This window comes from Periplaneta americana, chromosome 7 (genome assembly GCF_040183065.1).
Source record: "Periplaneta americana isolate PAMFEO1 chromosome 7, P.americana_PAMFEO1_priV1, whole genome shotgun sequence".
NCBI classification, from domain to species: Eukaryota; Metazoa; Arthropoda; class Insecta; order Blattodea; family Blattidae; genus Periplaneta; species Periplaneta americana.
In genome coordinates, this window is record NC_091123.1 from 151,345,174 (window position 1) to 151,372,255 (window position 27,082).

The 27,082-nt window shown below is 35.7% G+C and overlaps 1 protein-coding gene across 2 annotated transcripts in view; it reads left to right on the forward strand.

Moving 5' to 3' along the window:
• The first annotated feature begins 5,355 nt into the window (after nucleotides 1-5,355).
• LOC138703602 (tetratricopeptide repeat protein 7B-like) overlaps nucleotides 5,356-27,082 on the forward strand; it is a 68,890-nt gene continuing 47,163 nt past the window's right edge. For both annotated transcript variants that reach the window (XM_069831630.1, XM_069831631.1), the window contains exons 1-6: nucleotides 5,356-5,609; nucleotides 5,850-6,001; nucleotides 7,300-7,468; nucleotides 10,014-10,184; nucleotides 11,665-11,791; nucleotides 17,546-17,682. In XM_069831630.1, the coding sequence (XP_069687731.1) occupies nucleotides 5,489-5,609; nucleotides 5,850-6,001; nucleotides 7,300-7,468; nucleotides 10,014-10,184; nucleotides 11,665-11,791; nucleotides 17,546-17,682 (877 nt within the window). In that variant the 5' untranslated portion in view covers nucleotides 5,356-5,488. The remainder of the gene's footprint in view (nucleotides 5,610-5,849; nucleotides 6,002-7,299; nucleotides 7,469-10,013; nucleotides 10,185-11,664; nucleotides 11,792-17,545; nucleotides 17,683-27,082) is intronic.

Below are 27,082 nucleotides of genomic sequence, written 5' to 3' on the forward strand. Positions count from 1 at the left end.
CCATGACAAGGCATTACTGGCATACATTACCATTTTAAAACAATGTAATCACTCCTCCACATTAATGAACTCGTCCATGTAGTTTATACATCAAACCCTGTGTAATAATGGACTCCTCTAGGTTCATCTTATGTGTGACATAACCACATCCTATTAGTTCAAGCAACCTTGAGCAACGTCACTGTTTACTGTAATAGGATGTGGATCGTGTAAGAAAGTGACGATTGGCTTCTCTTGCCCTAGTAATGTGAGTGACGTCACAGTTCAGAGAAAAATCTTTTGTATTAAAATGTTACAGTTTTTCTCTCATTGTAGGTCGACTATAAACATTTCACGTCAAAATAACAAATGAACAAATTCTTTTTTCATGACTGTTATGAAATGCCACTATAAATAAATTAGAATTATTATGAAACTTAAAAGAGTAAAAATATAATAATAATGTTACAGAAATTCGTATATTTCATGTAATTTTATTTCCAACTATTGTTGCAGTAGAGACAAATGTAATTTTCTGTTTATTGAAGAACAACGATTATGCATCACACAAAATTGGCAACACTTTAAGTACCTTCTGTGAGAAGGGTTAGTACCGAATTAATTAATAAATTTATTTACTTAATATTAGTATGTTGTGGCACTGTAGTGGAAATGAAGAGAATCTTTAATGACGGGAGCTTTTGGATGAATGGGATGGTTAGAGGTGAACTTGATGCCTAATGGCATAATGAGACAAAAGAAGGTAGACGATTGAAATGCCAGCTGAAAAATTCATGCTAGAATAAAGAATTTTTATATATGATACATATGTGAAAAATGATTCATGTTGAGACATGTGTTGGCAATTTTGAGAGAAGTTCACTGGTGTTCCAATTCCAAGTAGACAAAGAGACAACGTCTTGTTCTTAAACCAAGGGAAATGGAATCACTAGGTACTAGAGTTCCTACTCAAAACTAAGGATTCTAACAGAACAAACATTCTTAATTGGTACTTCATTAAAACATTCTTCAGTGAAATCTCTATATTTTATTGAAGCCACTGGCGTGGCTCAGTCGGTTAAGGCTCTTGCCTGCCGGTCTGAAGTTGCGTTCGGGCGCAGGTTCGATCCCTGCTTGAGCTAATTACCTGGTTGTGTTTTTTTCCGAGTTTTTCCCCAACCGTAATGTGAGTGCAAGGGAATCTAGGCGAATCCTCGGCCTCAGCTTGCCAAATATCATTTTACTATCACCAATCTCATCGACGCTAAATATCCTGGTAGTTGATACAGAGTCATTAAATAACCAACTAAAATACAAATAAATTTTATTGTTCCACAGGAAGTGGGCATCTCAGAAACCTCATTTTAAAAGTAGAAGCTCACAGAATGATTGGAATTCAAGAATTACACCACATAACAATATAAGTTGAGTGCATTTCTGTAATTGAGTTTTATGTAACATCATTGATGGTATTGTTAAACTACATCTAACAATGTATGACTTGAGTTACTCTACAGCTAACAATTTTCTCTGGTGAGGTATGGTTTCATTTACGTGATCATGTTGCTTCAAAGAACAATATATATCCGCGAATAATAACAAAGTTCCTTTGCATGATAAAGTAAATTCAGAGAGGTACCACACACACTTCTCCTTCTCTTCGAAATCTTGAACTCTTCTATTCCATCGTACCTGTCATCTCGCTTCACTTACCTTTCTTCCCACCACAATCTGAACACACGCTCTCGCCATGAAACAATACTGACAATACCATCCCATCACACCTCCTCATACTCATCCTCTTTCACAATAGCCCTGGCAAGACTCTGGAATTCGTTACCTGCTAGCATCAGGGACTGTCGAAATAAAATTGAATTCAAACGCAAACTTACTAGGCACTTGGCCAGTAATTGTGACTCGTTCAGACATGGTTTCTTGTAAATAGTTCTCTTAATTTATCACAAAATATTTCAATATCCGGTAATTTCATTACTATAGATTTTTGTTATTGTAGGTTTAATTTGTAATTCAGTAAATACAAAAATATTCTTTGTTCTTAACTTCTATGATAAAATGTCTAGTTTTCATTAATCAGGTAATCTTGTCATACTTTAATTTTTGTTGTAATTGTAATTGTAAATTTAATGTTAATTGTAATTTTATTGTTCATATTATAGTTGTAATCCCCTGGTAGAGGGGCAGAGAAGGTCTGACGGCCTTATCTCTACCAGGTTAAATAACTAAATACTACTAATACTACTAATACAAACACTTAAGTTATCAGGTGATAGGAGTCAAATTGCATCATTATTTTCCACAAGAGTCTTGTTACTGCCCATGCTGCTAATGAATGTTTGGAATTAATGAGAGAGGTGTTTGATGAAAGGATAATTTTTAAAGGGCTTTGTCTGCACATATCTTAGATCTACTGTATGTGCAACTATTATTTGTGGTGAATCCTAAAAAAAAAAAAAAAATACATGAATAATCCCCACACTATAGACCAGGGGTCGTCAGCACATAGCATGCTGGGACTAGTCTCTCTTACACGCGGAAAATGCAGTGCACTAGGGTGCACTCCATAGCTGCTAGCGGGTATGCTCTCTATCTCTCCATGTTGCACGACAGTGCACATGGGACAGCATCACGTACCCTTTGCACATTTCAGCGAGTGCTGACGACCACTGTAATAGACGAACTTAAAAACAGCATGAGAACAGAAATTAGAAGAATTACAGAAGCAGAACTTTTGCAAGTAAATTCTAATTTCATCAAAAGACGTCAGGAATTTGTGAATGCAGATGGACACCAATTTGAAAAACTCCTGTAACACAGGTCAGTACTACTTATGAAATAAAAATATAATTGTATGCATGCTATTATTAATAAAAGTTGTATAAGTTGAACTACACTGGTGGTTAAAGATCGAAATTGCCATTTCTGTTCTCCATGCCACTCAATGCACATGCATGTGCTTTTGTCGGCCGAGATCAGATTCTGAATTTAACAGTGCTTTTAATTTTAGAAGTTATTCAGCTTCGAAATTCGAGAGCAAAAAAATGTTTGACAAATTTTTCTTGGAACTTACTTTCAGAGAAAGCTTCTTTAGTATGCCTTAAATCGACGACATGGATCTCTTAACTTTACTTCCTTCCCAGCGGAAGCAGTGCTGAGGATTTTATTGTTCTTGGCTAGATTTGAATCTGCAAACTTAGGATCCAACCACGAGATCAAGGATGACCATTTTAGTCATAGCAACTCAACAGGTCAGTTGTCCCCTATAAATGTAGATTCTAATGAAACAAAAAAGTAAAATTTGTTCTGAGCAACAATGTTATTCTTGAAATCTATACTAGCATTAGTAATGACAAGTGGAGTGTTTAATCTTACAATTAGGATCCATTTGAATTCCTTTTGTTATCTATTAACTCTTAAAGATTAAATAGTGCAGAGATTTAGATTACCAGTTTGTTAAAGAGTTACCAAAGTTGTAATGCCTGCTTTTCAAATGTTAAAAAATGTAGACAGTCCCATACTATATTTATTGATGTTAAATAATCCAGCTGTCACTGAGCTGCAAGAACTGCAGCCTGCAGCTGTGATTTGTTTTGAAACTCCTTTGATTTGAAAAACTTATAACATCTGAAAGCCACAATTTAATCAGATGTCTCTTCCATTCTCGTCCCATTCATAATATGGTTTGTAAGCGAGTTCTAGAGACAGTGGTCTACTCTACAGATACTACTGAATGCATGCCACCATGTAACTTCAAAGTAATACACCAACTACACATTTCTCCATGAAGTATTGGAATTGGGAGTCCTTCCCCCCATAGATCTTACATAAGGATTGAAGCTGTAAGATGTTGTTGAGTAATTGTTTTTTTTTTATATATATTTTTTTTTTTTTGCGAGTTGATGTGGAGCCAAGGATTCGCCATAGTTTACTTGACATTTGCCCAATGGCATGCCGTACATGAAAGGCAAAGCGAAAAAGAAGAAATTTATTGCAGAAATAATATTTTAATCATAATAACTATGAATTCTCTAATCTTAAAATGTCACAAAATTCTTTCTTTGAGCACCTGTGCTGTCGGCGGATTCGTTATTTATATTCTTATTTTAAGGCACCTATACTGGCCAATACGAATTCGTTTATTTCCGTTCGATGATTTTGCTGCTAAAGAGAGGAGAATAGATTTGGTCTTCAAATATATTTAGATGAGTTGGCTGCTATCAGTTTTGTACTATACATATAAACATTTGTATTATTGCTTCCCTCACATCAAATTGCACTGCATGCCACTAGGTAATCAGTCCGAGCACAGCTTCACAGGCAAGTGCCTCTGCTGACTGAGCTATGCTTGTGGCACTTCAAAAATATGCAATATAATACAGTGTTGTTTAGTCAACTGTACGAAGACAGGCTGAACTTCACAAGTGATACCAACAAGGCACCACTTATGAGGCAACTAGATCAGTGGAGTAGAATGGCCAGTTCCTTTCCCCCTCCACTGCATACATCGCTGATTAGCTACATATTACACTAATCAGACTTCAGATGCATACAGACAATTAATGTTCTTCTTCTGACACATCAAGTGAGACGTACTGCCTGATAATACATAAAAGCAGATTAATTCACTTCACAAACATAAAAGATAAATTATTCATCAATTGAGTAGAAGCCGTGTTCAGAGGTAGAAGGTATGAGTACCATGCGATTTTCAGAATTAAATAAAGTATCGCCTTCTTTGTTAGTAGTCAAAATGAAAACTGACCAAGTGCAAAAGCAAAGTTTTGATAAAACTAAAAAGAAACTATATTATTCAGTTTTATGTGAATAATGACTTGAAAATGTTACAAGTACAACTTATTGGCATACAGTTTACTATAATAAAGGTGAATTAATTCTTACTTTCCCGCATTTAGATATATGGGTCAGTTTGTTAGCTTTCTCCAAACTTTGTTTTTTGCACTTGGTCAGTTTTCATTTTGACTATCGTTTGTGTCTTTTTTTTTTTTTTTTTTTTTTTTTTTTTCCAAATAGAAAGGATGCAGCTTGCTGATGTAAATAGACAAGTTTCCACTGGCCTATATTTTGTAGCATGTTGTAAAAGTTCAACCACATGATTATCATACAGTCATGTAAATTATACTACTCGAAATTGGGTTTAATTAATTTTCAGAGACATATTCTTTAATGACGAGACATTAACTGAATTAAAAATCTAATTGAAACTCCCGCTAACGTAGAAGCAACAATTGGGAATTCGTACAGGAAATAGTTTCCTAATAACATTTCCGTTATAAATTGAATCATACCAAGATTGAACGAAATTATTGCGTAGTGTGGCATCAGCTTTAGTATTCGAAATATTATTTTAAGAATATGAATTAATTAAGGGAAAATATTTTTTGGCCTTGACATGTTCGATTTTCACTGCTGGCCAGTTTGTTATGAATAATCCTGATGCGTCCATGACATAATACTGTAAGAGAAACGAAACATGGCTGGGAAAGGGAGAAGTTTTCGAATAGAAACTGAAATAGAAAAAAGCAGAGAAGAATCGAACTGGAAAAAAGTTATTGATTTAGCAGAACAGTTAAAATTAAGATCACCTAATTCCGGTACGTAGTATAAAAGCTGTAATGCATTACTGTGTGAGGTCAGTCTCTGAAGTGAGGTTATGTGTGTTTTATTGCAAACTTACATCACTTCAGAGTTTGAAAAAGTGTTATACGTTTGTAAGAGATTGAGGTTTTGGCTATGGCATATTGCAGGCATGTGTAGAAAGCTATGCATATAAATCTATAGGCCTATCATGTATAATGGATATGTTATCTTTGAATCTTTGATTTTTCGTTTAGAATATTTGGCGAACTTCTTGATTGGTGAAGGAAAACTGGAATCCTTCCTAGAAGAGTTTCCTCCAATTGATGCAAATACAAGTAGAGCACGCACTGGCTTGACAGAAGCAAAACGGTACCTAGTGAGCACTGCAAGTGAGCAGGGAAAGAAGGTAAACAGACGGTAACTGCTTAAAATTGAGCAGTTTCCCAGATTGTGCCTGGCAAGTAACAGGTGAAGTCCATGTTCAGATGACAAACTGATTGTTATTCCTTCAGTAGTTATCATTACTCTGGATGACAGACTGTACTATACTGTTATACCTAGTAGATTAACTGCTTGTTCTGGTACATGTGGCTTTTCGTTGGCCTAGTGGACACAGTTAATGTCGATTAACAATACCATTGAAAATGGCTTCATCTGATCATATGATTCATCCTCGAAAAGTTTCCCTTCCTTCATATAAATGCAATCACAACATTCCACACAAAACAACCGGTAATATAACTGATGAATTCTAACTTTCAGTTTTTTGAAAGCTGGATGACAAAAGCTTGTTGTTGTTTAATCAACTATCCAAAGACAGGTTTGAACCTCACAAGTGACACCAATAAGACATCGCTCATGAGGCAACTAATCCAGAAGGTAATGGGGTAGGGTGACCAGTTCCTTTCCACTTCTATTGCATACATCGCTGATTAGCTACATATTACACTAATCAGACATCAGATGTATACAAACAGTTGTTTATCCTCTGAGACATATCGTAAAGTGAGATGTATTGCCAGAAAATAGATGTACGTCCTTAGACATAAAAAATGACTGCTTTCCTGTAGCGTGTGTAAGTCTACTTCGGGCGGTGCCTGGTTCACACGGCTAGGAAAAGGATGTTTATTTTGCATCTAACACATGGCTAGGGAAAGGATGTTTATTTTCCATCTAACACATGGCTAGGGAAAGGATGTTTATTTTGCATCTGATTTACTCCTTGAATATATCTTCGTTATAGATTATTCATAACACTTGACCTATAAACAGATAGAAAAAGCAACAAACAAAGGAAAAACAGTGGAGTTGTGCGTAAGAAATTCCTTCACGTGTAAACCTAAGCTCTCATGGAATCAACTGAAGTCTTCCAAAAGGGACTTAGCATATGGCAGCCGGTCATTTTTTTTTTGTCTAATACTTTACATATCAGGCAGAACCTCAATGAGAGGTGGACAAAAGCTTTTCAAATAGATAATAACAGGCATTTCCCATGTCTATTCGTTTAATTTCTTCTCGAGTGTTATTATTATTATTATTATTATTATTATTATTATTATTATTATTATTATTATTATCATTACCGGTACTATTATTTTTATCATCACTATTATTGTTATTGCTACTATCATCAAATTTAATTACTATTATTATTATTATTATTATTATTATTATTATTATTATTATGTTCTAAATCATTTACAGGCTGGAGTTATGTTGGATTCCAATTTGTTGCTGGGAAAGTTACACTATGCCATGGGATTATATGAAGATTCTCTTAATTATTACAATCAAGCAGAATTGCAAACCCTTACAGAGAAACAGCTGCCTAGCCGGAGCTTGAGAATTGTGGCAGAATCTTATGCAATTAAAGGCAAGTGATAATACTGTTATATTCAACTGTGGAGTGCACTTCACGACAACTCTTATTTTCCTGGCCTGACTGTGGTGAAAGGAGCGTTGAGCGGATTCCGCCGATTTTGGAATAGCACCAACGTACTTGAACTGCCAACACAGAAAACAAAAAATCACACTCAATCGCTTTCACCTTCATCTTGACAGGATAATAAAAGCCTAAACTAACCTAATCTAACCTAAGTGCGTCGGTGTCTATTCCAAAATCGGCGGAATCTGCTCAACGCTCGTTTAACCCTGACTGTTTTCATGAAGTTTTTTATGAAACAATAATTAAATGTTATACTGTCTGAAGAATTTTTCATTGTTTTGGATGTGTGCTATTAATTATAGGATTGGCATGCTTAAAGTGCTCTGTGTGTAATCCTGTTTTTAACAGTGACTGTATGTTTTCAAAGTTATTCTTTAATGAACCATTTAAGTGTAAACAAATATATAAATACGTAAGTACCTAAGTACATGGTTGGATGGATGGACGAATGGATGAAAAAAATAAATAAGCAGACTGAGGGACAAACAGACAGACAGACAAATCAGTGAGAGAATGAGTAAGTGAATAAATAAATAAGTAACTGAGTAAGTAACTAAGTAAATACGAGGGGGATCCAGGAAATAACGACTGTTTTGTTGTAATAATTTAAAAAAAAATATTTATTTGAAAAAACAAAGTCTGTTACATAACTGAAGCTTCCTTTACTTCTCTACATAATCACCACCTACATTTAAACATTTGTTTTATCTGTTCACTAGCTTTAGAATTCCCGTGTTATACTCCTCTGCCGCCAGTTCATTAAGCCAGGTGTTCACTGTCTTCTTCAACTCTTCATCACTTCCAAAACGCGTACCACCCAGAAAGTCTTTCAGCTTAGTGAAAAAGTGAAAATCGCTAGGAGCAAGGTCTGGACTATAGGGCGGATGATCAAATATTTCCCAACCGAATTGATCCAGCAATTCTCGAGTTGAAGCAGCAGTGTGCGGGCGGGCGTTGTCGTGAAGAAGCACAACTCCTCTCGAAAGCATTCCTCGCCTCTTGTTTTGGATGGCTCGCCGTAGTTTTCGTAAAGTCTCACAATAACGATTTGCATTGATTGTAGTGCCTTTTGGCATGAAATCCAGCAAAAGAACACCTTTGCGATCCCAAAAGACAGTAGCCATGACTTTTTGTGTTGAGAGAGTCTGTTTGAATTTTCTCGGTTTCTTGGGCGATGAGGGATGATGCCACTGACGTGATTGGCTCTTGGTCTCTGGGGTGTTGTGAGACACCCAGGTCTCATCACCAGTCACAATTTGATCAAGAAAGGCGTCTCCATCTGTGTGATATCGCATCAAGAATGTCAATGCTGAGGTCATTCTCTGAGTTTTGTGTTGGTCACTCAGTTGCCGTGGAAACCATCGTGCACAGATTTTGTGGTAGCCAAGATGTTGCGACACAATTTCTCCAAGCAAAGAACGAGAAATGTCAGGAAAGGCAATATGCAATTCGTCGAGTGATGTGCGCCTGTCTTGCAAGATTCTGTCGTTCACTTTAGTCTTCAGGTCTTCTGTGATGAGTGATGGGTGTCCGGGTCGAGTTTCATCGTGGACATTTGTTCGCCCATTGTTGAACATTTCGCACCATTTTCTTACATTTCTTTCATTCATTACAGTATCACCATACACTTCTTTCATATGGCGGTAAATTTCTGCAGGTTTCAAATGTCGGGCATTCAGAAATCGAATCACACTCCTCACCTCACAGTCTGCGGGATTATCAATCACGTCGTTCATTTTGAAGTAACACAAAATGCACAATGGCGACTTGTTGCAATCAGAACTCACAACATTATGAGAACACATGTTAAGGAAGGCAGTTGACCTTCAAACAAGGAAGGGGAGTCAGCTGCGCGGCGGGTATGCGCGAACGGTCGTTATTTCCTGGATCTCCCTCGTAAGTAAAATAAGTAAATAAAATAAAATAAGTAATTTAAGTAAGTAAATTGAATAAGTAAATTTATGAATGAATGAATAAATAAGTAAATAAAATAAAATAAGTAATTTAAGTAAGTAAATTGAATAAGTAAATTTATGAATGAATGAATGAATGAATAAATAAGTAAATAAATAAATGCAAGCAAGCAAGCAATAGCAAGTAACAAAGAAGGTCTGTAATAATGATGATATGTTGGAGTTGATTATACTGTATATGATTGCTAAGGCTGGGATTATGATCATTGTTCATTTTCGTTACATTCTGTTGCTTTCATCTGCACATTCAACTTCTACCGAACATTTACAGGTTGTATAGTATGATTGACGTTCATGACAACTATAACATTCTGCCAACCATAATGAGTACTGAAATGCTCATGCCGGACAGTCAGCTGTTTATGACAAACATTTAATTTTATGGCAGCCCCAATTTTATCAATCGCAATTCCCATGTGAATCTATCAAGGTGACACCTCATAGAAACGTAATGCCTTGAGCTTACCAGCAGCTTTATTTTTTCATTGCCTTATTTATAGGTATGTGTCTGGAGAAAGTGCCTCCTTCATCGTCTTCCAAGTATAAACAGGCTGAATGGGATGAACAAAGAGTGAAGTGTTTTGAGGTGGCTGGAGATCTAACATTATTATATCTACAGGAGCAAGATAAGCTTCAGCAGCAGCAACAACAAACCACGAACACCAATACAGGTACAAAATCTCTCATTTGCGCAGTAGTAACTGGCAAGATATTTACATTGCGTGGGACAAAGAAGTTTTGTAATTCATGTTTTGAATACTGTAACTGATAACCCAATGAAATTCTAAGTTAAATTTGTGAAGGTAATATGAGAATTCTGTCTGCTTCACGCAATCTGTATGCTGATTACCAGTTTGAAGTTAATTTTATACCTGAGAGACTTTTAATCTTTTTAAATTTCATAGTCTCTCTATATGTTTGAAAGCCATAATTGTGGTTCGAATCCCTCCTAAGGCATGTACATTCGTTCATTATCAATTTGTTACCTTAAGGTACAATCACACATCGCTACTTTTGCAGCGCTGCAGTACAAAAAAGTGCGCAACTCTCGTACTGCGACATGTCAACAACGGTGCAACCCGAAAAGTAGCGGCTGCCGAACCTGCTGCTCGCTACTTTTTGATGCTGCACGCAGCTTAAAAGTAGCGACGTGTGAACAGGATTCTCAGGGTTGCAGCCGCAGCATTTTTGATATCGGTTTTGTTGAAACTTCTGCTGCGGTTGCGACCAGTGTTGCCACCCAAATCTGCCAATGATACTTTTATTGTTTGGATGTATTTTAATGTTAGATGTGATGAAAATAAATTATTTGTAACAGTTATTAAATGCACAACACAGTCTGAGCATATTTCCTGACGATATAATTCACTTTTTAAATTTTCTGTAGCGTAGTTTCAAACAGGAGGGTTGCCAACATTGATTACATGAATATGCTGTCGGTTATCATTTAAGTATATAGGCGTTTTTAAAAGCTTTATAGTAAAAAATAATGCCAATTTCTGATTATTAGTTAGGACAGAAAAGCAAATAATAGATAAGTAAGCTTTCGCATGAGTTTCTTAATAAAGCGAACATAACCACAAAATGTATATAGAGAAGTCAACACGGAGATGGAAACCTGCAGCAAGACAGCTGCAAAAGTAGCGCCTTGTGTGTGAACAGACTCGCAACCTCCAGTTGCAACTTTTGCTGCACTCAGGTTGCGCAGCACGAAAAGTAGCGTGCAGCGCGCTATTTTTGGCTTACGTGTGAACATGACACGCAACTTTTGCAGCTGCAGTACAAAAGTTGCACAGCAAAAGTAGCGACATGTGACCGTACCTTTAAATGGAAGCCCTGCAAACCCCACTTGCGTTACTTCTAATCACAGGGAATACCAAGGCTTTGGGAGTGGTAAAAACCCATCTTTGTTTAGAATGAATTATGTTCCCAGAGTTTTAAAAATATCTGCATGGCAAGCATACAATTTCTTGCTTAATTTTTTAATTTTATCTGCGTAATTTTTTTACCTTATCTGCTTTATTGCAAGTAGTTATTTCAGATTGTGAAAATCAAACCAATTTAATATCTCTAATATACATATAATCATATAATACATATACACTCTGCCAGGTTAAATAAATCATTATTATTATTATTATTATCTTTCAGGTTCATATTCACCACAGCCACCAAATCCTGAACGACAAATTGGTCCTGTTTTAGAGACAGCCTTACAGCGAGCTCCAATACTACACATACAGACAGGAAAATTACAGTCTGCTGTTACTCGTTATAGGTATTTATTCATTGATTATCTTTAAAAATAGCTTGTGAAATTGTCTTGATACAGAGCATAATTTAACATTTTGCTCATTTAGTATGTTCACAGTTATTCACATAAGGACTATGTTCACTTCCTAGTAAGTTCTGTGGGTTTTGTAGTACTGATAATTTCTTTAAGGCAGGTTTTCTTTGGCTTTATTGACGTCCTCTTTTGAGCATTGTTTTACATATCTCATAATATCTGAATAATCTCTACATTGACATTCATTTAATGAAGAATTACTATTATTTCAGTTTTTTTTTTTGCTGGTTTTTTAGAGCCACGAAAACAGCAAAACTGTTCATTTGAATGGTTTAATGATGCAATTTTTTTTTTTTTTTTTTTTTTTTTTAATATTCAAGCAATGACTGTTGTATTTTTGACATTTAGTCCACTTGAAGAGAGAAATCTTAAACTCCATTGAAATGAAGGACCACACATATTGGTAAAGGAAAATTCATTGGATGATCTGTACTAGCATAAAAACATCAGCATATAATTTTGAAAGATATTTCAATTTATTCTTCATTGGGAAGCATGTTCACTTCTTAAGAATTCAAATTCAATTTCTCGGGTCTTATATGGTATCTGCATCTTACAATGCTCCTCTGAGACAATGAAAACACTTCCTACAAAATGGCAGATGGGAGCCAGATTTCTTTCTTCAAGCATCATCAACTGAACAACTGAGATGGAAAAGAAAATGTTGAGAACAATAAGAATGAAAGGGAAGGACACTGATTTAAAGAAAGTAAATTTTCATTTAGCTTTACTGTTAGTTAAATATTTTGAAATGTCGACTTCCCTAGCCAACGATGAAAGAGTAATGGAACGGAGAAAAATTCTCTCCGGCACCGGGATTTGAACCCGGGTTTTCCCCAGCGCCATATGATGACGCAGAATATCTGCATGGAAATATCATATGTACTTCGGTACATTGAAATAATATATTCCCTAGCCAAGTTAAAATCCTAGTTTGGAATTTGAGTTGGCAAAGAAGGTTGTCATGAAATACTATATTTATTCTTGCCATAATTTCACCATTTCTCATCCTCGTCGCTGCCATCATCATCATCACCATCATCATCATCATCATCATCATCATCATCATCATCATCAATTCTTCATCATCATCAATCATCAATCATCCTTGATAGAGCTTAGATCTGGACAATGTTTGAGATGGCAAAGTAAGTAATTTATATCTGTGCAGCTGAGCTACATCACTACTGGAGCTGTTAGTCAGGGGGTGACTGCTGTTGTGCTCTTTGTTTCCAGTACATTATACCATTCACTTGAATCCTTGTACAACATATGTATACTATTCGCTAACAGAGTGATGTTGAAGCAGTTACGTTTCAATAATGAACAATTGCGAATTATATTTGTCTCTTTCCTTTATTTTTCATCTCCTCACTCTTTCTCCATAGAGAGAACTTTAGTGTGTGCAGTTTACTCCTAGATACATGAGAACAATGACGAGACCTATATAAATGTATCTGCCATTAGAGGCATCAGGAAATTAATAATAATGTAAATTGAAGTATCAGTGTTTGATACATGGTTCGGTGCAGTTCAGACTTCATTGTACAAGGCCTGCATGGCATCTGTTTGACAGCAGTACAAGACGTTGGAATACGATGTAACTGGAAAGGGAGGATGCTAACTACTTAACCTATAACTTACACATATACACACAATAATTGCCTCAATGGGTTATTTATAGCATTCTTATTCCTTCGTGTTGTTGCAATTGTTAAAATCCCACATTTTAAAATTTTCGAAACTAAATGAATGACGAGTATTGAATAATATTATGTTCTTGCATGCAGAGAAACTGTGTTCCACATCTACTGAAATTAAGTATGAAATATGAAGTATTTTATGTCATTTGTTTGTATGTCGATGTTGGCTGCATTCCAGTTCTCACTTGAAATAACTTAAGGAATTTTATGGAGAGTTGTGATTTCTCTGTTTTTCTGCAAGTTATTTTTCACTTTCTCAGACAACTATCGCATCTTGACTGTTAAGTTTGCATGAAATATGATTTATTATTGCAATTTGGTCTACTAGTTCTACTCCAGACTTTTCCAAGAATTTGTTTGAAGCGGGAATAATTTTAAAATTCGATTCAATGTAGTTCAATTTCTCTTAAAGGTAAGCGTTCACTTCATTGTATCGCACTCCCCGTACGAATCGCACACAATGGATATTTTAAGAGCAGTGTGTTCACTGTAACGGCTTCACCTCATCGCCTCATCGGATTCCCCTATCAGCTGTTTAAAACATGACATCGTACGATATTGACATTACTGAAAGCAGAGGAGTTGAGAGGTTAGGTGTATTAATTACGTCTGTTAGCGAATAAGAATTTGTGATTGCTTCATGCGTCTTAATTGAAGAGGAAGAAACGAAAGAAATATTGGTTACATAATATATTTGCAACCATGTACTGTATTGTGGGTCCCTATCACCACGGCATGGCGCGTCCTCAGGTTGCGGATAGAGGAGACGGCCTCCAGATATGGAGGGTAGCTGCGAATATATTGAAGAAGCAGTCGTGGACAGCCGATAAGGGGTGGTCCTCCAGCTTGGAGATTTATCCTTCGAAGAGGTGGAAAAATTCATATATCTTGGAGCAACAGTAACAAATATAAATGACACTTGGGAGGAAATTAAACGCAGCATAAATATGGGAAATGCCTGTTATTATTCAGTTGAGAAGCTTTTGTCATCCAGTCTGCTGTCAAAAAATCTGAAAGTTAGAATTTATAAAACAGTTATATTACCAGTTGTTCTGTATGGCTGTGAAACTTGGACTCTCACTTTGAGAGAGGAACAGAGATTGAGGGTTTTTGAGAATAAGGTTCTTAGGAAAATATTTGGGGCTAAAAGGGATGAAGTTACAGGAGAATGGAGAAAGTTACACAACACAGAGCTGCACGCATTATATCCTTCACCTGACATAATTAGGAACATTAAATCCAGACGTTTGAGATGGGCAGGGCATGTAGCACGTATGGGCGAATCCAGAAATGCATATAGAGTGTCAGTTGGGAGGCCAGAGGGGAAAAGACCTTTGGGGAGGCCGAGACGTAGATGGGAAGATAATATTAAAATGGATTTGAGGGAGGTGGGATATGATGATAGAGACTGGATTAATCTTGCTCAGGATAGGGACCAATGGCGGGCTTATGTGAGGGCGGCAATGAACCTCCGGGTTCCTTAAAAGCCAGTAAGTAAGTAAGTAGGTAATATATTTGCAAGAAACTACTTGATTACTGTAATGGGAATGCCTCAAATTATATAATTCTTCGCAATTTTCTACACGCGAAATAAGTTTTCCATCTGCCATTTTGGCGCGGCACTGAAAATGGTACAACATAATGGTAACAGTTAACCAATAAAAATTGATTTATTAAAGAAGGCCATGATCGCACGCATTGGAAAAGTTGCCCGTCCGAGAAACGTGGACGGATTTGCCGAGAGGCGATGCGTCCGATACGATGTAGTGAACGCAGTTACATAACAATTACAGCAAAGATAGTCTTTTTCCAATCCATGCGATTCGTCTGATGCATGCGATACAATGTAGTGTAGGGATCTTTGGAAGATGTGTACTGGTGTCAAATAACAGGATCACTTTATTTATGCTGGACAAGTGCTCACAATAGTATTTGTTGTCTACCACTGTGGAGTAATGATTAGCATGGCTCACTGTGAAATGAGTGGGTCTAGGTTCAAATTCTGGTTGGGACAAGTTACCTGACTGAGTTTTTTCTGAGGTTTTTCTCTGAACCCATTAAAAGCAAATGCTGAGTAAATTTCGGTGCTGGACCCTGGATTCGTTTTTCTGGCGTTATCATCTTCACTTGACTCAGAGACTAGATAACCATAGCAGTTGAGAAAGTGTCATAAAATAATCAATTAAAAATGGTACTCGCAAGCTTCCAACCAAGACCCCCACCGTGTAATAGAACTAATTACAAAATCTGAAATAGAGTTTGCCTTTAATAATAGAGAAAACATTCTCACCATGTTTGGAAATATACTAGTTCAGATTACTCCAAGGTTTGTTTTCACCTTCGACATTTTGGCAATAAACACAGTATGTCCCGTACAGTAAATGTTGTTTGAATGAAAAGCACCTGCTGCCTTGTCATACAGACAGTCTTGTATTTCGTGTTGATAAAGAAGTAAGTCGGAGTTGCACTGAACGCTGGAAATGCTCCAATGTCTCAGCTCTAATAATGACAGTACTTGTAAAGTGAAGTATCAATGTTTGAAAAGTGATTATAGCACACAATTCCATTCCTATAGCATACTAGCCTGTCATATGATGTATTTTTTTCTCTTCCTGTACTGCATGTCCTAACAAGTACCTGCACATTCATTACACTGCACTGTCTTCAGTAAGCCTGACATCAGAATGAAATGTGCCATTCTTTACAATGTCCAACCATCAAACTAGTACAGAGAACAGTTGTCAACCTTCTACAGTTTTACTGGGACTCAAGGCAGGATGATACTTGAGAGTCAGTGCCAATAAGGAGTGGGGGAGAAAAATGAAGAAAGTTATATTCTTAAGTTGGTAGAGCCCGGACGAGAAGTTATGGCACCAGCGCGAGGGACGCATTTTAGTTCGTTTGCTTGGACTCGCCCTCACAGTCAACTGGAGGGGTGTTGGGTTAGTTGGTTACTAGCATTCCGAGTGTTCAGATTGTTCTGCTACTACCGCTATTGCTAATACTGAAAACATTGTCCTTCTGAGCGCCCTCATTATGGCATTGTCTAAGGTGTGAAATCATAGAGTAGTTCATAGTCAAGGACATAAAATAGCTTACAATGTATGGAAATTCATGTCAGAAGAGGTTGTAAATGGAATACCAATTCCATTGAAAAGCGTGTGTGCAAGAGTACTGGCTGCCACTGGTATTTCAAAACGAACCTTGGCAAGAATCAGGAACGAAGGGAAAAATATTGAGGCAGGAACAGCAGATTCTTTCTCCAGTCCGGAAAAATCACAGCCGAAAGAGAAGATTGATGCAGCTGTAGACAGTTTTGATGAGGAAGCCCTAAGAAGTCTCATCTATAATTTCTACGCTACGCATAAGCAGAGGCCGACTCTGCAATCGCTTCTTCCAAGAATGGATATCAGTGTATGATTATGTGAAGAAAGTAGGGAACAATTACATTGAAAGTGAGCACGTGATGGACAGTATTTTGGAGAACATTTCCATAAACTTAGGGATATCTGATTCCAGCACAGATCAGTCGTCTGATTAGGATGGAGAATAAAAATATAAAGATGGAATTGCGGGCATAATTTCATTAGGTACCTTCGGACTCTTGAGTAGGAAAGTGCTGATACTAAGGTAAGACGCATGTTTTTAGATAGAGATGAAACGGATATGCCTGCCGCTCTGAGCTTGAGAACCGTAACACAAACAACCCCCACTCCTCTACCCTGCTGGCCGGCAATTTAAAACTTCACGCAGGTTGGTGCCATAACATCTCGTCTCAGCTCTAGCAGGTATATTCTAATCTCGTACTCTTGCATCCCCTATAAAAGCTGTAGAGCTTCTTTCCGTCTTTGGTTTTGTCTGCAGTGTGTTGTTGTGAACCTGCTCCAGCACCGTTTTACCTACCAAAATTCCATGGTTTAGAGATGAGATAGTGTAAATGTATGCTGATGAATAGTCATTTATAATTTATTCTCCTCTTCAGGACGATGTTAAGTGCAGTGGAAAGCAGTGCAACACAAAGCTTACGTCTGACACTTACAAGACAATTAGCAGAAGTGTTGCTAAGAGGTGTCAGTGGAACAGTATATGCTTGTCCAGAGAAAGCCAGTGAAACCACAGGTAATCTGTTTAAAGATTAACGATATTATGTAATGGTGCATACAGTGCCGCTTACACCACTACCACTGCCTGCTGACACCACCTGCAATATCACCAATGCTACCATCACCACTTCTGGTGCCACTGCCACAACCAGTGTTCAGGGACGTCGCTAGGGGGGTGCGAAAGGGTGCGCAAGCACCCCATAAAAATCAGAGCACCCCAAAGGGCAATTTATTAACAAAATACTAGGCATAAATTATTTTGAAGAACAAAAACAAACAAACAATTTCTTGGATGTAAAAAAACTACGTCCCATAGTGTATCATAAAGGATGTAATGAGCAATAATAATAATAATAATAATAATAATAATAATAATGATAATAATAATAATAATAATAATAATAATAATAAAAAAAACAACAGATGTATAGTATGCGCGCAAGTGCATGAAAGAACATTTTGGGTTTTTTGTGTACCACATTTTTACAGCTCGCACCCCATTTTTAAATCTCGCACCTCATCCGCACCCCCCCTTGCTCTGATCCTGGCGACGTCACTGCCAGTGTTGCTGTCATTACAATGACCACAATCATTGTCGCGTTCATCACCCTTTCGTCATAATTATTGTTATTGTCATTGTTATTATCATCTCCTAACTTGGCTTTGATGTCCTGTTTGCTTTACTTGGTTTCAGAGAGTAAACTTGGAGGTACAGTGAAACCTCGATCCATTGTTTTTTAGGGAACAGGGAATAAAAACGATCGTCGTCAGTGGCTCGACAGCCTAGTGTGGATCTTGGCCTTTCACAGAAGCTTCTCCCATTCCTTCGTATTAAGAGCCTTGCCCTCCCTGTTCCTTTCTCCAAGTAGTTTGTCTTGGCAGATACTGTCTTCCCATCTTACTTTAGGCCTTCCAACTCCTCTCTTGCCCTCTGGTTTTGTTTTAAAAGTTCTTCTTGTAATTCTGTCATTATTCATTCGTATTATATGTCCTGCCTATTTGATGGTGGGTTGCAAGAACGCATTTATTCCATCGTTAGCCACTAACGGACCAATAAGTTCGAAAGATGTATTGCAAGAAACATCTTTAGTGTTATTGATCCGTTAAAGGATTCACTAACTTAGAGATCTGATTTCTCTCCTATAATAATATGGGATTATTCCTGTGTTCGTCCATGGTCTGGAATTTAGGTTAAGTTTAGATTTAAGACCTCTCCTGGCACTACATTATCATAATCATCCTATCACATCATCGGAGTAATGTAACTCTGCCTTCCAGGCGCCCCAACCTCAAAAGTGGGTTACAACTAAGCCACGGCCAGGAGAGAAGACCAGAAATGTCGAAAGACAACCTGGTGGCATTGGATAAAAAAAAAAAAAACTCCTCTGTTAGACAGCCATCTTACGTACATTTTGTGTATTGGCGAGTAGTTTATATATTTTGATTCATCGTAATGTTACCTGTATGAGATTCAGGTATGCGATGTTTTGTATAATAGGCCTGTATACACGATATTATGATAATATTGTATATCGATGGCTAAAAAGTGGTACCTCGTATCTGTACGTGTGCAGGTAAATGAAGAAAAAAATCTTCGAAATTATTTTCTCAAAATAGGCAAACTTCTTATATATCGATCGTCTGGTTCAAAAGTGCGACAACTCAAAAAAACAATTCATTTTTAATTTTCAGAGAAGTCTATATTGTATCTTAAAAGTATTTATTTCAGTCACTGACTTCACAGCATATGTTTAAGGTGCTACACCTTTACATTACATATTTAAAAGACGTATGAACGTTTTCGTTGGTCTATGCCAACATCATCAGATACGAAGTACATTTCAGCAATATCAGTGCTCTCTACATAATATCTACAAATACAAAACATATTTAGTGGCATGCAAAATGAGACATATTAAAAACCAACATTGCTGTGATACACATTGACATTCTATATGACTGCCTTGATTGTCACTTACTTAAAATACACGTATAGATTACAAAAAAAAATTGATATATATATATATATATATATATATATAAATGCAAGCCTTCACAAATGAGATAATAAAATGACATGATTTAAAAGTGATAAAAATAATAAAATATAAAACTAAGATAAAAAGTATTATGAATGTGAAGAGTTGCAAAATTATAGTAATTACATTTATTATATTCCTATTTCTGTTTCACAATAATATATATATTTCCACCATTCAGAAACGTATGTATCATGGTTTGTGTCACGTAATTATTTGAATATTTTTCAAGTTTATATGGTTTTATTATAAATGCCAATGTATTATACGTTGGGTTGTTTGATGTTGATTAATGATGTATATTTGATTTTGTCGATAATGCTGTTCCTCCAATCTGGAAGTAATTGAATTCAATAAGGTGATGACCCAATTTTAACGGATTTAACATTTAATTTGTATGATATGTTAAATGGAAGAAACTTACATGGCGATGTGTTGTCGATATCCAATACTGTAATTGTAATGAACGTGTGGTATGGCGTAAGTCAAGTATCAGAATTAACTGAAAAAGATCAAATATTGAATAAATAAATCACTACTAATGATATTGATGAAGCAAATATTTGACTGGCATCATATGAATTTAAATGAAGGTCAAAATTCGGTGCAGTTATTTTGGGTAATGAAATAGTTACGAAAATAAATATTTGTGTGTGGTTATTATGTACTAGTAGCAATTTGAAATTATAATATAGTTAAGTGAATGTATAAATCAAGCTTTTTGGTTATATTATCCAAAACAGCATAAAAATATCTATATAGACTTACTCAGTGTAGACGTGCCTTCTTAGATGTTGATTATGTGGTGGTTGTGTGAGGACTGTGTGACGACTACGTGTATCATGGTCTGAGGAAGATGTGGACAGTGCGCGCATGAATACATCACGTCATATGTTGTATAGTGTGTTCTGTAAGTTAGGTAAATTCTCATTAATTAAAGTTTTATTTCTTTTATAATATTTCGAAATATAATATTCTTCCGCTGTATTTATATGAGTATTATCTTTATATGTTTTAATTATTGTTAAAGTGTCATTTACTGAGCCAAGTTCGTGTCCGTTTTGAATGAGATGGGATGCATATTTTGACTTTGTTCTGTTATGTTTAAAATCAGAGATGTGTTCTTTATATCTTACTTTGAAGTTCCGTTTTGTTTGCCCGATGTATTTGGCGTTACAGGTTTTACAATTTAACATATATACTCCTTTCTTATTAAGTTTATCAATATGGTGAAAATCGTTATTAATGTTATTGTTGATTTTATTGTTAGTTTTGTATGCTATTTTTATGTTTTCTTTTTGGAAAAATGTGCTAATTTGTTGGAAATTATTTTATTATAAGTCAAAGTCGACCACGTTTTGTTGCTCTCTTTAGTAGATCTAGATAAAGTGGACGAACTTTTCATTTTCTGTTCATTTTCTTTCTTAGATATTAGTTTTCTAATTTGATTAATGTTCTATTATAACCGTTTTCATGCGTGATGTCAAGAATGTTCCGTATTTCTTTTCTGTATTTTATACGGGATAAGGGAATCTGCAATGCTCTATTAATTAAATAGTGAAACATACTTAATTTATGGGCAGGAGGATGCTCTGAAGTTGCTGGTATAGTATGATTAGTATGTGTTGGTTTCCTATAGATGTCGAAGGATAGGTTATTTTTTTTTTTATTATTTTTATATCCAAAAATGGTATGGATTTGTTTGTTTCCAATTCAGCTGTAAATTTTAGATTATTGTGAATTTGATTGAAATCGTATGCAATGGAATCACTGCTCGATTTGTTGTTGTGTATTATGATAGTATCGTCTACATATGTGCGGTAATATATTATACCGTGTTTATTTAGTAAGTTTTGAATGTGTTTTTCTTCTATGTGTTGTAAAAAGATTTCTGTTAATATGCCCGATAACGGACTGCCCATTGCTAAACCACTGTTCTGTTTATATATTTTTTGATTAAAAGTGAAATAATTTTGTGACGTACATAGTGTTATTAACTGAACTATTTGTTTGATTATTGAATCGTGAATTTTATTTTCAATAAGCTTTGTTTTAATTACTTCTATTGTTTCTTGAACAGGAATGTTCGTATATAAGTTTTCTGTGTCTAATGACATTAGTTTTGTATCTTTATCAATTGAGATATTTTTCAGTTCATCAACTATATGTTTTGTATTTTTTACTGTATATACGTTGTTCATATTAAGAGTCTGTTGTAACCATTTCTGTAAAAATTTACTAATTATCTCATATGTGAAGACTTGCATTTATATATATATATATATATGTAAATCAATATTTTTTGTAATCTATACGTGTATTTTAAGTAAGTGACAATCAAGGCAGTCATCAGTCATATAGAATGTCAATGTGTATCACAGCAATGTTGGTTTTTAATATGTCTCATTTTGCATGCCACTAAATATGTTTTGTATTTGTAGATATTATGTAGAGAGCACTGATATTGCTGAAATGTACTTCTTATCTGATGATGTTGGCGTAGACCAACGAAAACATTCATACGTCTTTTAAATATGTAATGTAAAGGTGTAGCACCTTAAACATATGCTGTGAAGTCAGTGACTGAAATAAATACTTTTAAGATAAAAAAAACAAGTTTTGAGATATCTTCAGTTGAAAGTTTCAAATAAATCACCTAGAAAGGGACAGATTTCTGGTTCCTAACCACGACAATTAGAAATGAGTCAATATTCAGGACGAATTTATCACAATCTTCCAGTTCATTATTAATAGATTTCGAAATGTACTAATAATGAATTAATAAAGTCGATAATTATAATTACTTCTAAAGTAGTTTATTTCGTTTTTTTTCTTTGTGGTTGTTAATATGACTTATCTCAATATTGAATCGGAAAGAGCTCCGAATGGAGCTTTCAGTAGTATAAATAACTAAAAAATGGCAATTTTTGAGTTGTCGCACTTTTGAACTGGACGATCGATATGTTTCTGTTTTGCAAGATCCACTATTCGAGAACAAAATATTAGTACACTGTCAATTTTGTGAACACAATATTAATGTAGTTAATCTAAATAATAATAATAATACAGTGAAACCTGTTCAAATCGGAACCTGAATAATCCGGAATCCTCTCTATTTCGGAACAATTTATTGGTCCCGGCGAAATTCATATGTATTATGTGTAATTTTTCCTGAATAAAACGGAAACTGTCCAATGCGGAAACGGACACTGTCTGCTACTGTTCAAAACGGAAATAATATTTTGGACACACTACTTTAATGTAAATTATATTTTGAAACAGTATGTGCTTTCAAGGAATGTACGAAATACTAGTAGGTCACTAAAATGAAAACAAGTTTTCTTTGTAAAATTTTTGAAGGTGTGTTGGCTTGATGGTCATAAATTTTATTACCCTATTGACTAGGCAGACGAGTCCCTTCAAAGATGTTCAATGCTTCACTCCTGTATACTCTCGTAGCTGGGTAGAACGCAAGTGTATTAGTGATTTTGTGATAAAAAAAAAGTTGCGTAAAAATGTTGCACTATCATTAATTGATTAAATAAAAGTTATCGAGGAAAATGAGAAACGAAGAGTATGGAAAATAATATTGAAATTTATGAATGGAAAACTCAGGTGTAACTCAACACTTTAAAAAATAAAGGCCGTATCATGAATGAGTGGCTTGCGGTCAATGATGGTGACATATAAGGAAAGAGAAAACAACTGGTTACATAGAAATAAATGAACAATTGTGGGAGTCGATTGTTCTTGCCCTTTCGAAGATCATGCAAATGTCTGGACCTATTCTGCAAAGAAAACCCTTGAACTGGGAAAAAAATTAGATAATCCAGAATTCAAGGCTTGTAGGCTCCTAGTCCAATTAAATAATGTGCTGTGATATACAGTACAGTATTATAGTGTTAGATACTAAATTTAGTGTAATTAATAAACTTTACAGTGTTTAATGAGTGAGTTACGATACAATTTATACAGGAAATGAGATTTTCATCAAGATCATTCACCAATTAAATAAGTGACAGGAAGCTGATTTAATGTCAGTAGTGTTAAACGGAATATTTTGTAATTCCTACAATTTGCGGCATGCCATTTTGTTTTTCATTTATACAAATGATAAAATATTCCATTTTAACTTCACACCTGAATAACACGGAAACCTGTCCACAACGGAAAAAAAATTAGGACCATGTCACTTCCGTCTTGAACAGGTTTCACTGTAATAATACTTACTTACTGTTACTTACTGGCTTTTAAGAAACCCGGAGGTTCATTGCCGCCCTCACATAAGCCCGCCATTGGTCCCTATCCTGAGCAAGATTAATCCATTCTCTATCATCATATCCCACCTCCCTCAAATCCATTTTAATATTATCCTCCCATCTACGTCTCGGTCTTCCCAAAGGTCTTTTTCCCTCCGGCCTCCCAACTAACACTCTATATGCATTTCTGGATTCGCCCATACGTGCTACATGCCCTGCCCATCTCAAACGTCTGGATTTAATGTTCCTAATTATGTCAGGTGAAGAATACAATGCGTGCAGTTCTGTGTTATTTAACTTTCTCCATTCTCTTGTAACTTCATCCCTCTTAGCCCCAAATATTTTCCTAAGCACCTTATTCTCAAACACCCTTAACCTATGTTCCTCTCTCAAAGTGAGAGTCCAAGTTTCACACCCATAAGAGCAACCGGTAATATAACTGTTAATAATAATAATAATAATAATAATAATAATAATAATAATAATGTAGTTAAAATAAATTACCATTTTTGTAGAAAGAAGTATCTCTTCTTAGCCATCGATATACGATAATTTGATTACTTGTTTATTTATTTACTTATTTATTTATTCATTAATTCTTCGAATAGCGAAATTATTATTTATTTCTTTATTACAGACTCTAGTTCATCGTCTGACGGCAAGGTTATGTGCTCTGTAGACTGTCTTTCATTTTCTATAAAATTAATGCACTTGTGCTCTATTTCTAATAACAAATAGACATATTTATCTTTCTCACTGAAACTTCTGCTCCTGATTTCTTTCTGGTTCGTATTAATCTACATTTATTGCAAATTTTGACAACAATAAAAGCAATGCCTCACATCAGTCTAGCGGCTGATGTTCACTTTTTATTCATTCATGTCCTATTGCATCACTTGTAGAATCTAAAGATGCTTGGTTAATGATCCAATAACTAGTGGCCCGTTAAATTCCTCTTCTGCAACCCAACAATCCAGTAACTTTAAAGGTCCACTAACTAATGGAGGAATAAATTATTTATCGGTCTGTTTTCTTGCAACCCAGCATGAGTCTATTAAGTTTAATGAACTGTCTGCCGAGTTAGCTCTGTGGTAGCACGTTTGCTCCAGGCTAGCCGGCCCGGGTTCAATTCCTGGCGTGGTCAGAAATTTTCATGTAAAATTTCTACCTCAGGACTAGGAGAGATGGTGATGCACAACTTCCAATCACTAAATTGTGCACCAATATGCTAGGGTTAAGTCCCAAATCTCTCCACATTGCATATGAAGAGAAGACATATTATGTCACTGTTGATAGTGATTCGTCCATCGGATGGGGATGTTAACCCAGGCGACCCTCTTGATGCTATTCGACAGGAATAGGCTAAGTGCCGGCACCAGGTTTCCCCTTCTCCCTTCGTCACTATCATCATTCTCTACACTACACTTACATGTATACTAACCCTAGTATACGACATAACTCTTCACAGATACACATCATGCATAACATGGCCTGCTGAAGTGGTGTGCAACTTGAAAATAAGTCCCCTTCTCCCTTCGTTACTATCATCATTCTCTACACTACACTTACATGTATACTCACCCTAGTATACGACATAACTCTTCACAGGTACACATCATGCATAACATGGCCTGCCGAAATGGTGTGCAACTTGAAAATAAGTCACAGTCCTGCCATCTACCCGCAGTATGTGGAACCCAAATCATGCAATTGAAGCGGGTAGGCATTAAATACACACATACACACAGAGTTTAATGAATTTAACTATATCTGGCCTTTTGTAAAACTGATACAATTCAAAATTGTACCTCCTTCTCCATTGACCTCCTTTTCCACAGCCCCAAAAATGCATCTAAAGATTCTTCTTCAAATTTACCCAGTCTTCCTTCATCAGACCTAGTAAAAGTCCAGGTTTCAGAGGCATATGTCACCACTGGTCTTATAAGTGTTTTGTAAGTTAATAATTTAGTACACTGCCTGCTGGATCACATCCTGTGGATGTTTACACTGCCTGCTCAATCAACGCTTATGTGCAAGTCTTGAAAAAAGTTATTTTGCCGCTAGGTGGCAGGTAGTGCCCACCACTAATAACATTATCAGTATATGCAAAGTACCCTAAAATAACTATTATTACGAAGTCTTAAGTACCAGAAGAGACAAGGGCTTAGGGAAACAATGGCCCAGGGTGTCCGAATCCTTCCGCAATGCTTAATATGTAATATTATTAATACTGAACTTAAAACTTATTTTTTTCTAAGCGATACTACATCCAAACAAGTAGGCCTATACTTGCTTTAGGCATTACTAAAATTATTATTAAAATCAATTAACGTAATAAAAATAATATCTGAAACTTATATAAAATATTTCAACAAGTTTAAACATATTTACGAAAAAATATATGCTTCCTTTAACTGAGCTAAGAGATTATTGGAAATCACGGTTTGAATTAACGACAGTATGGTGGTATCTTCCTGCAGTTTCTTTCAATCCATGAAATTGTTATACGAACACTTGGTCTACTGTTTTATTAAGTTCAGTATTGCCAGAAAGTAACTTCCCCATATATAAAAAGGCCCATTTGAAGTGTGATAAATTTTGCGCTCATTAAAAAATTCTCCCCCCTCCCCGAAAAGAAATGCCGAGTAAAATACTGCAAACAGATCATTTACCCCGTACTTTTGGAAATATTAATTTATAATTCAATGTGCTTTACGATATATTGTATTCTGATCCTTTCCACTTCATGTTGCTGTAATATAATAGAGGACAGATATGTTACACTTAAAATGACAAGAAATTACCTTTATTAAGATCTTAATAGGAAAATTTATGTAAGTGAACTTATGTTATGTTGTGTAAGTTTATAATTTGAGAACCTTCCTGGACAACGGTTTAACTTGACTAGAGAATCGAAACACTTTGTTGGTGTGTCTCTTTCCGATGTTACTGAGGAGTGGTTTCACAAACTTCTGCAGTACAATACGTGCTACAAGCGCCTGATGGCTCTCCTCATTAGAACACTTTAGGATATCACACTGTTCCAGAGATGGAAGAACATAATTTGTTATTGTCTGAAGTAAGTGTGCAGACTTCATGCAGTAAGGTAATGCACCTT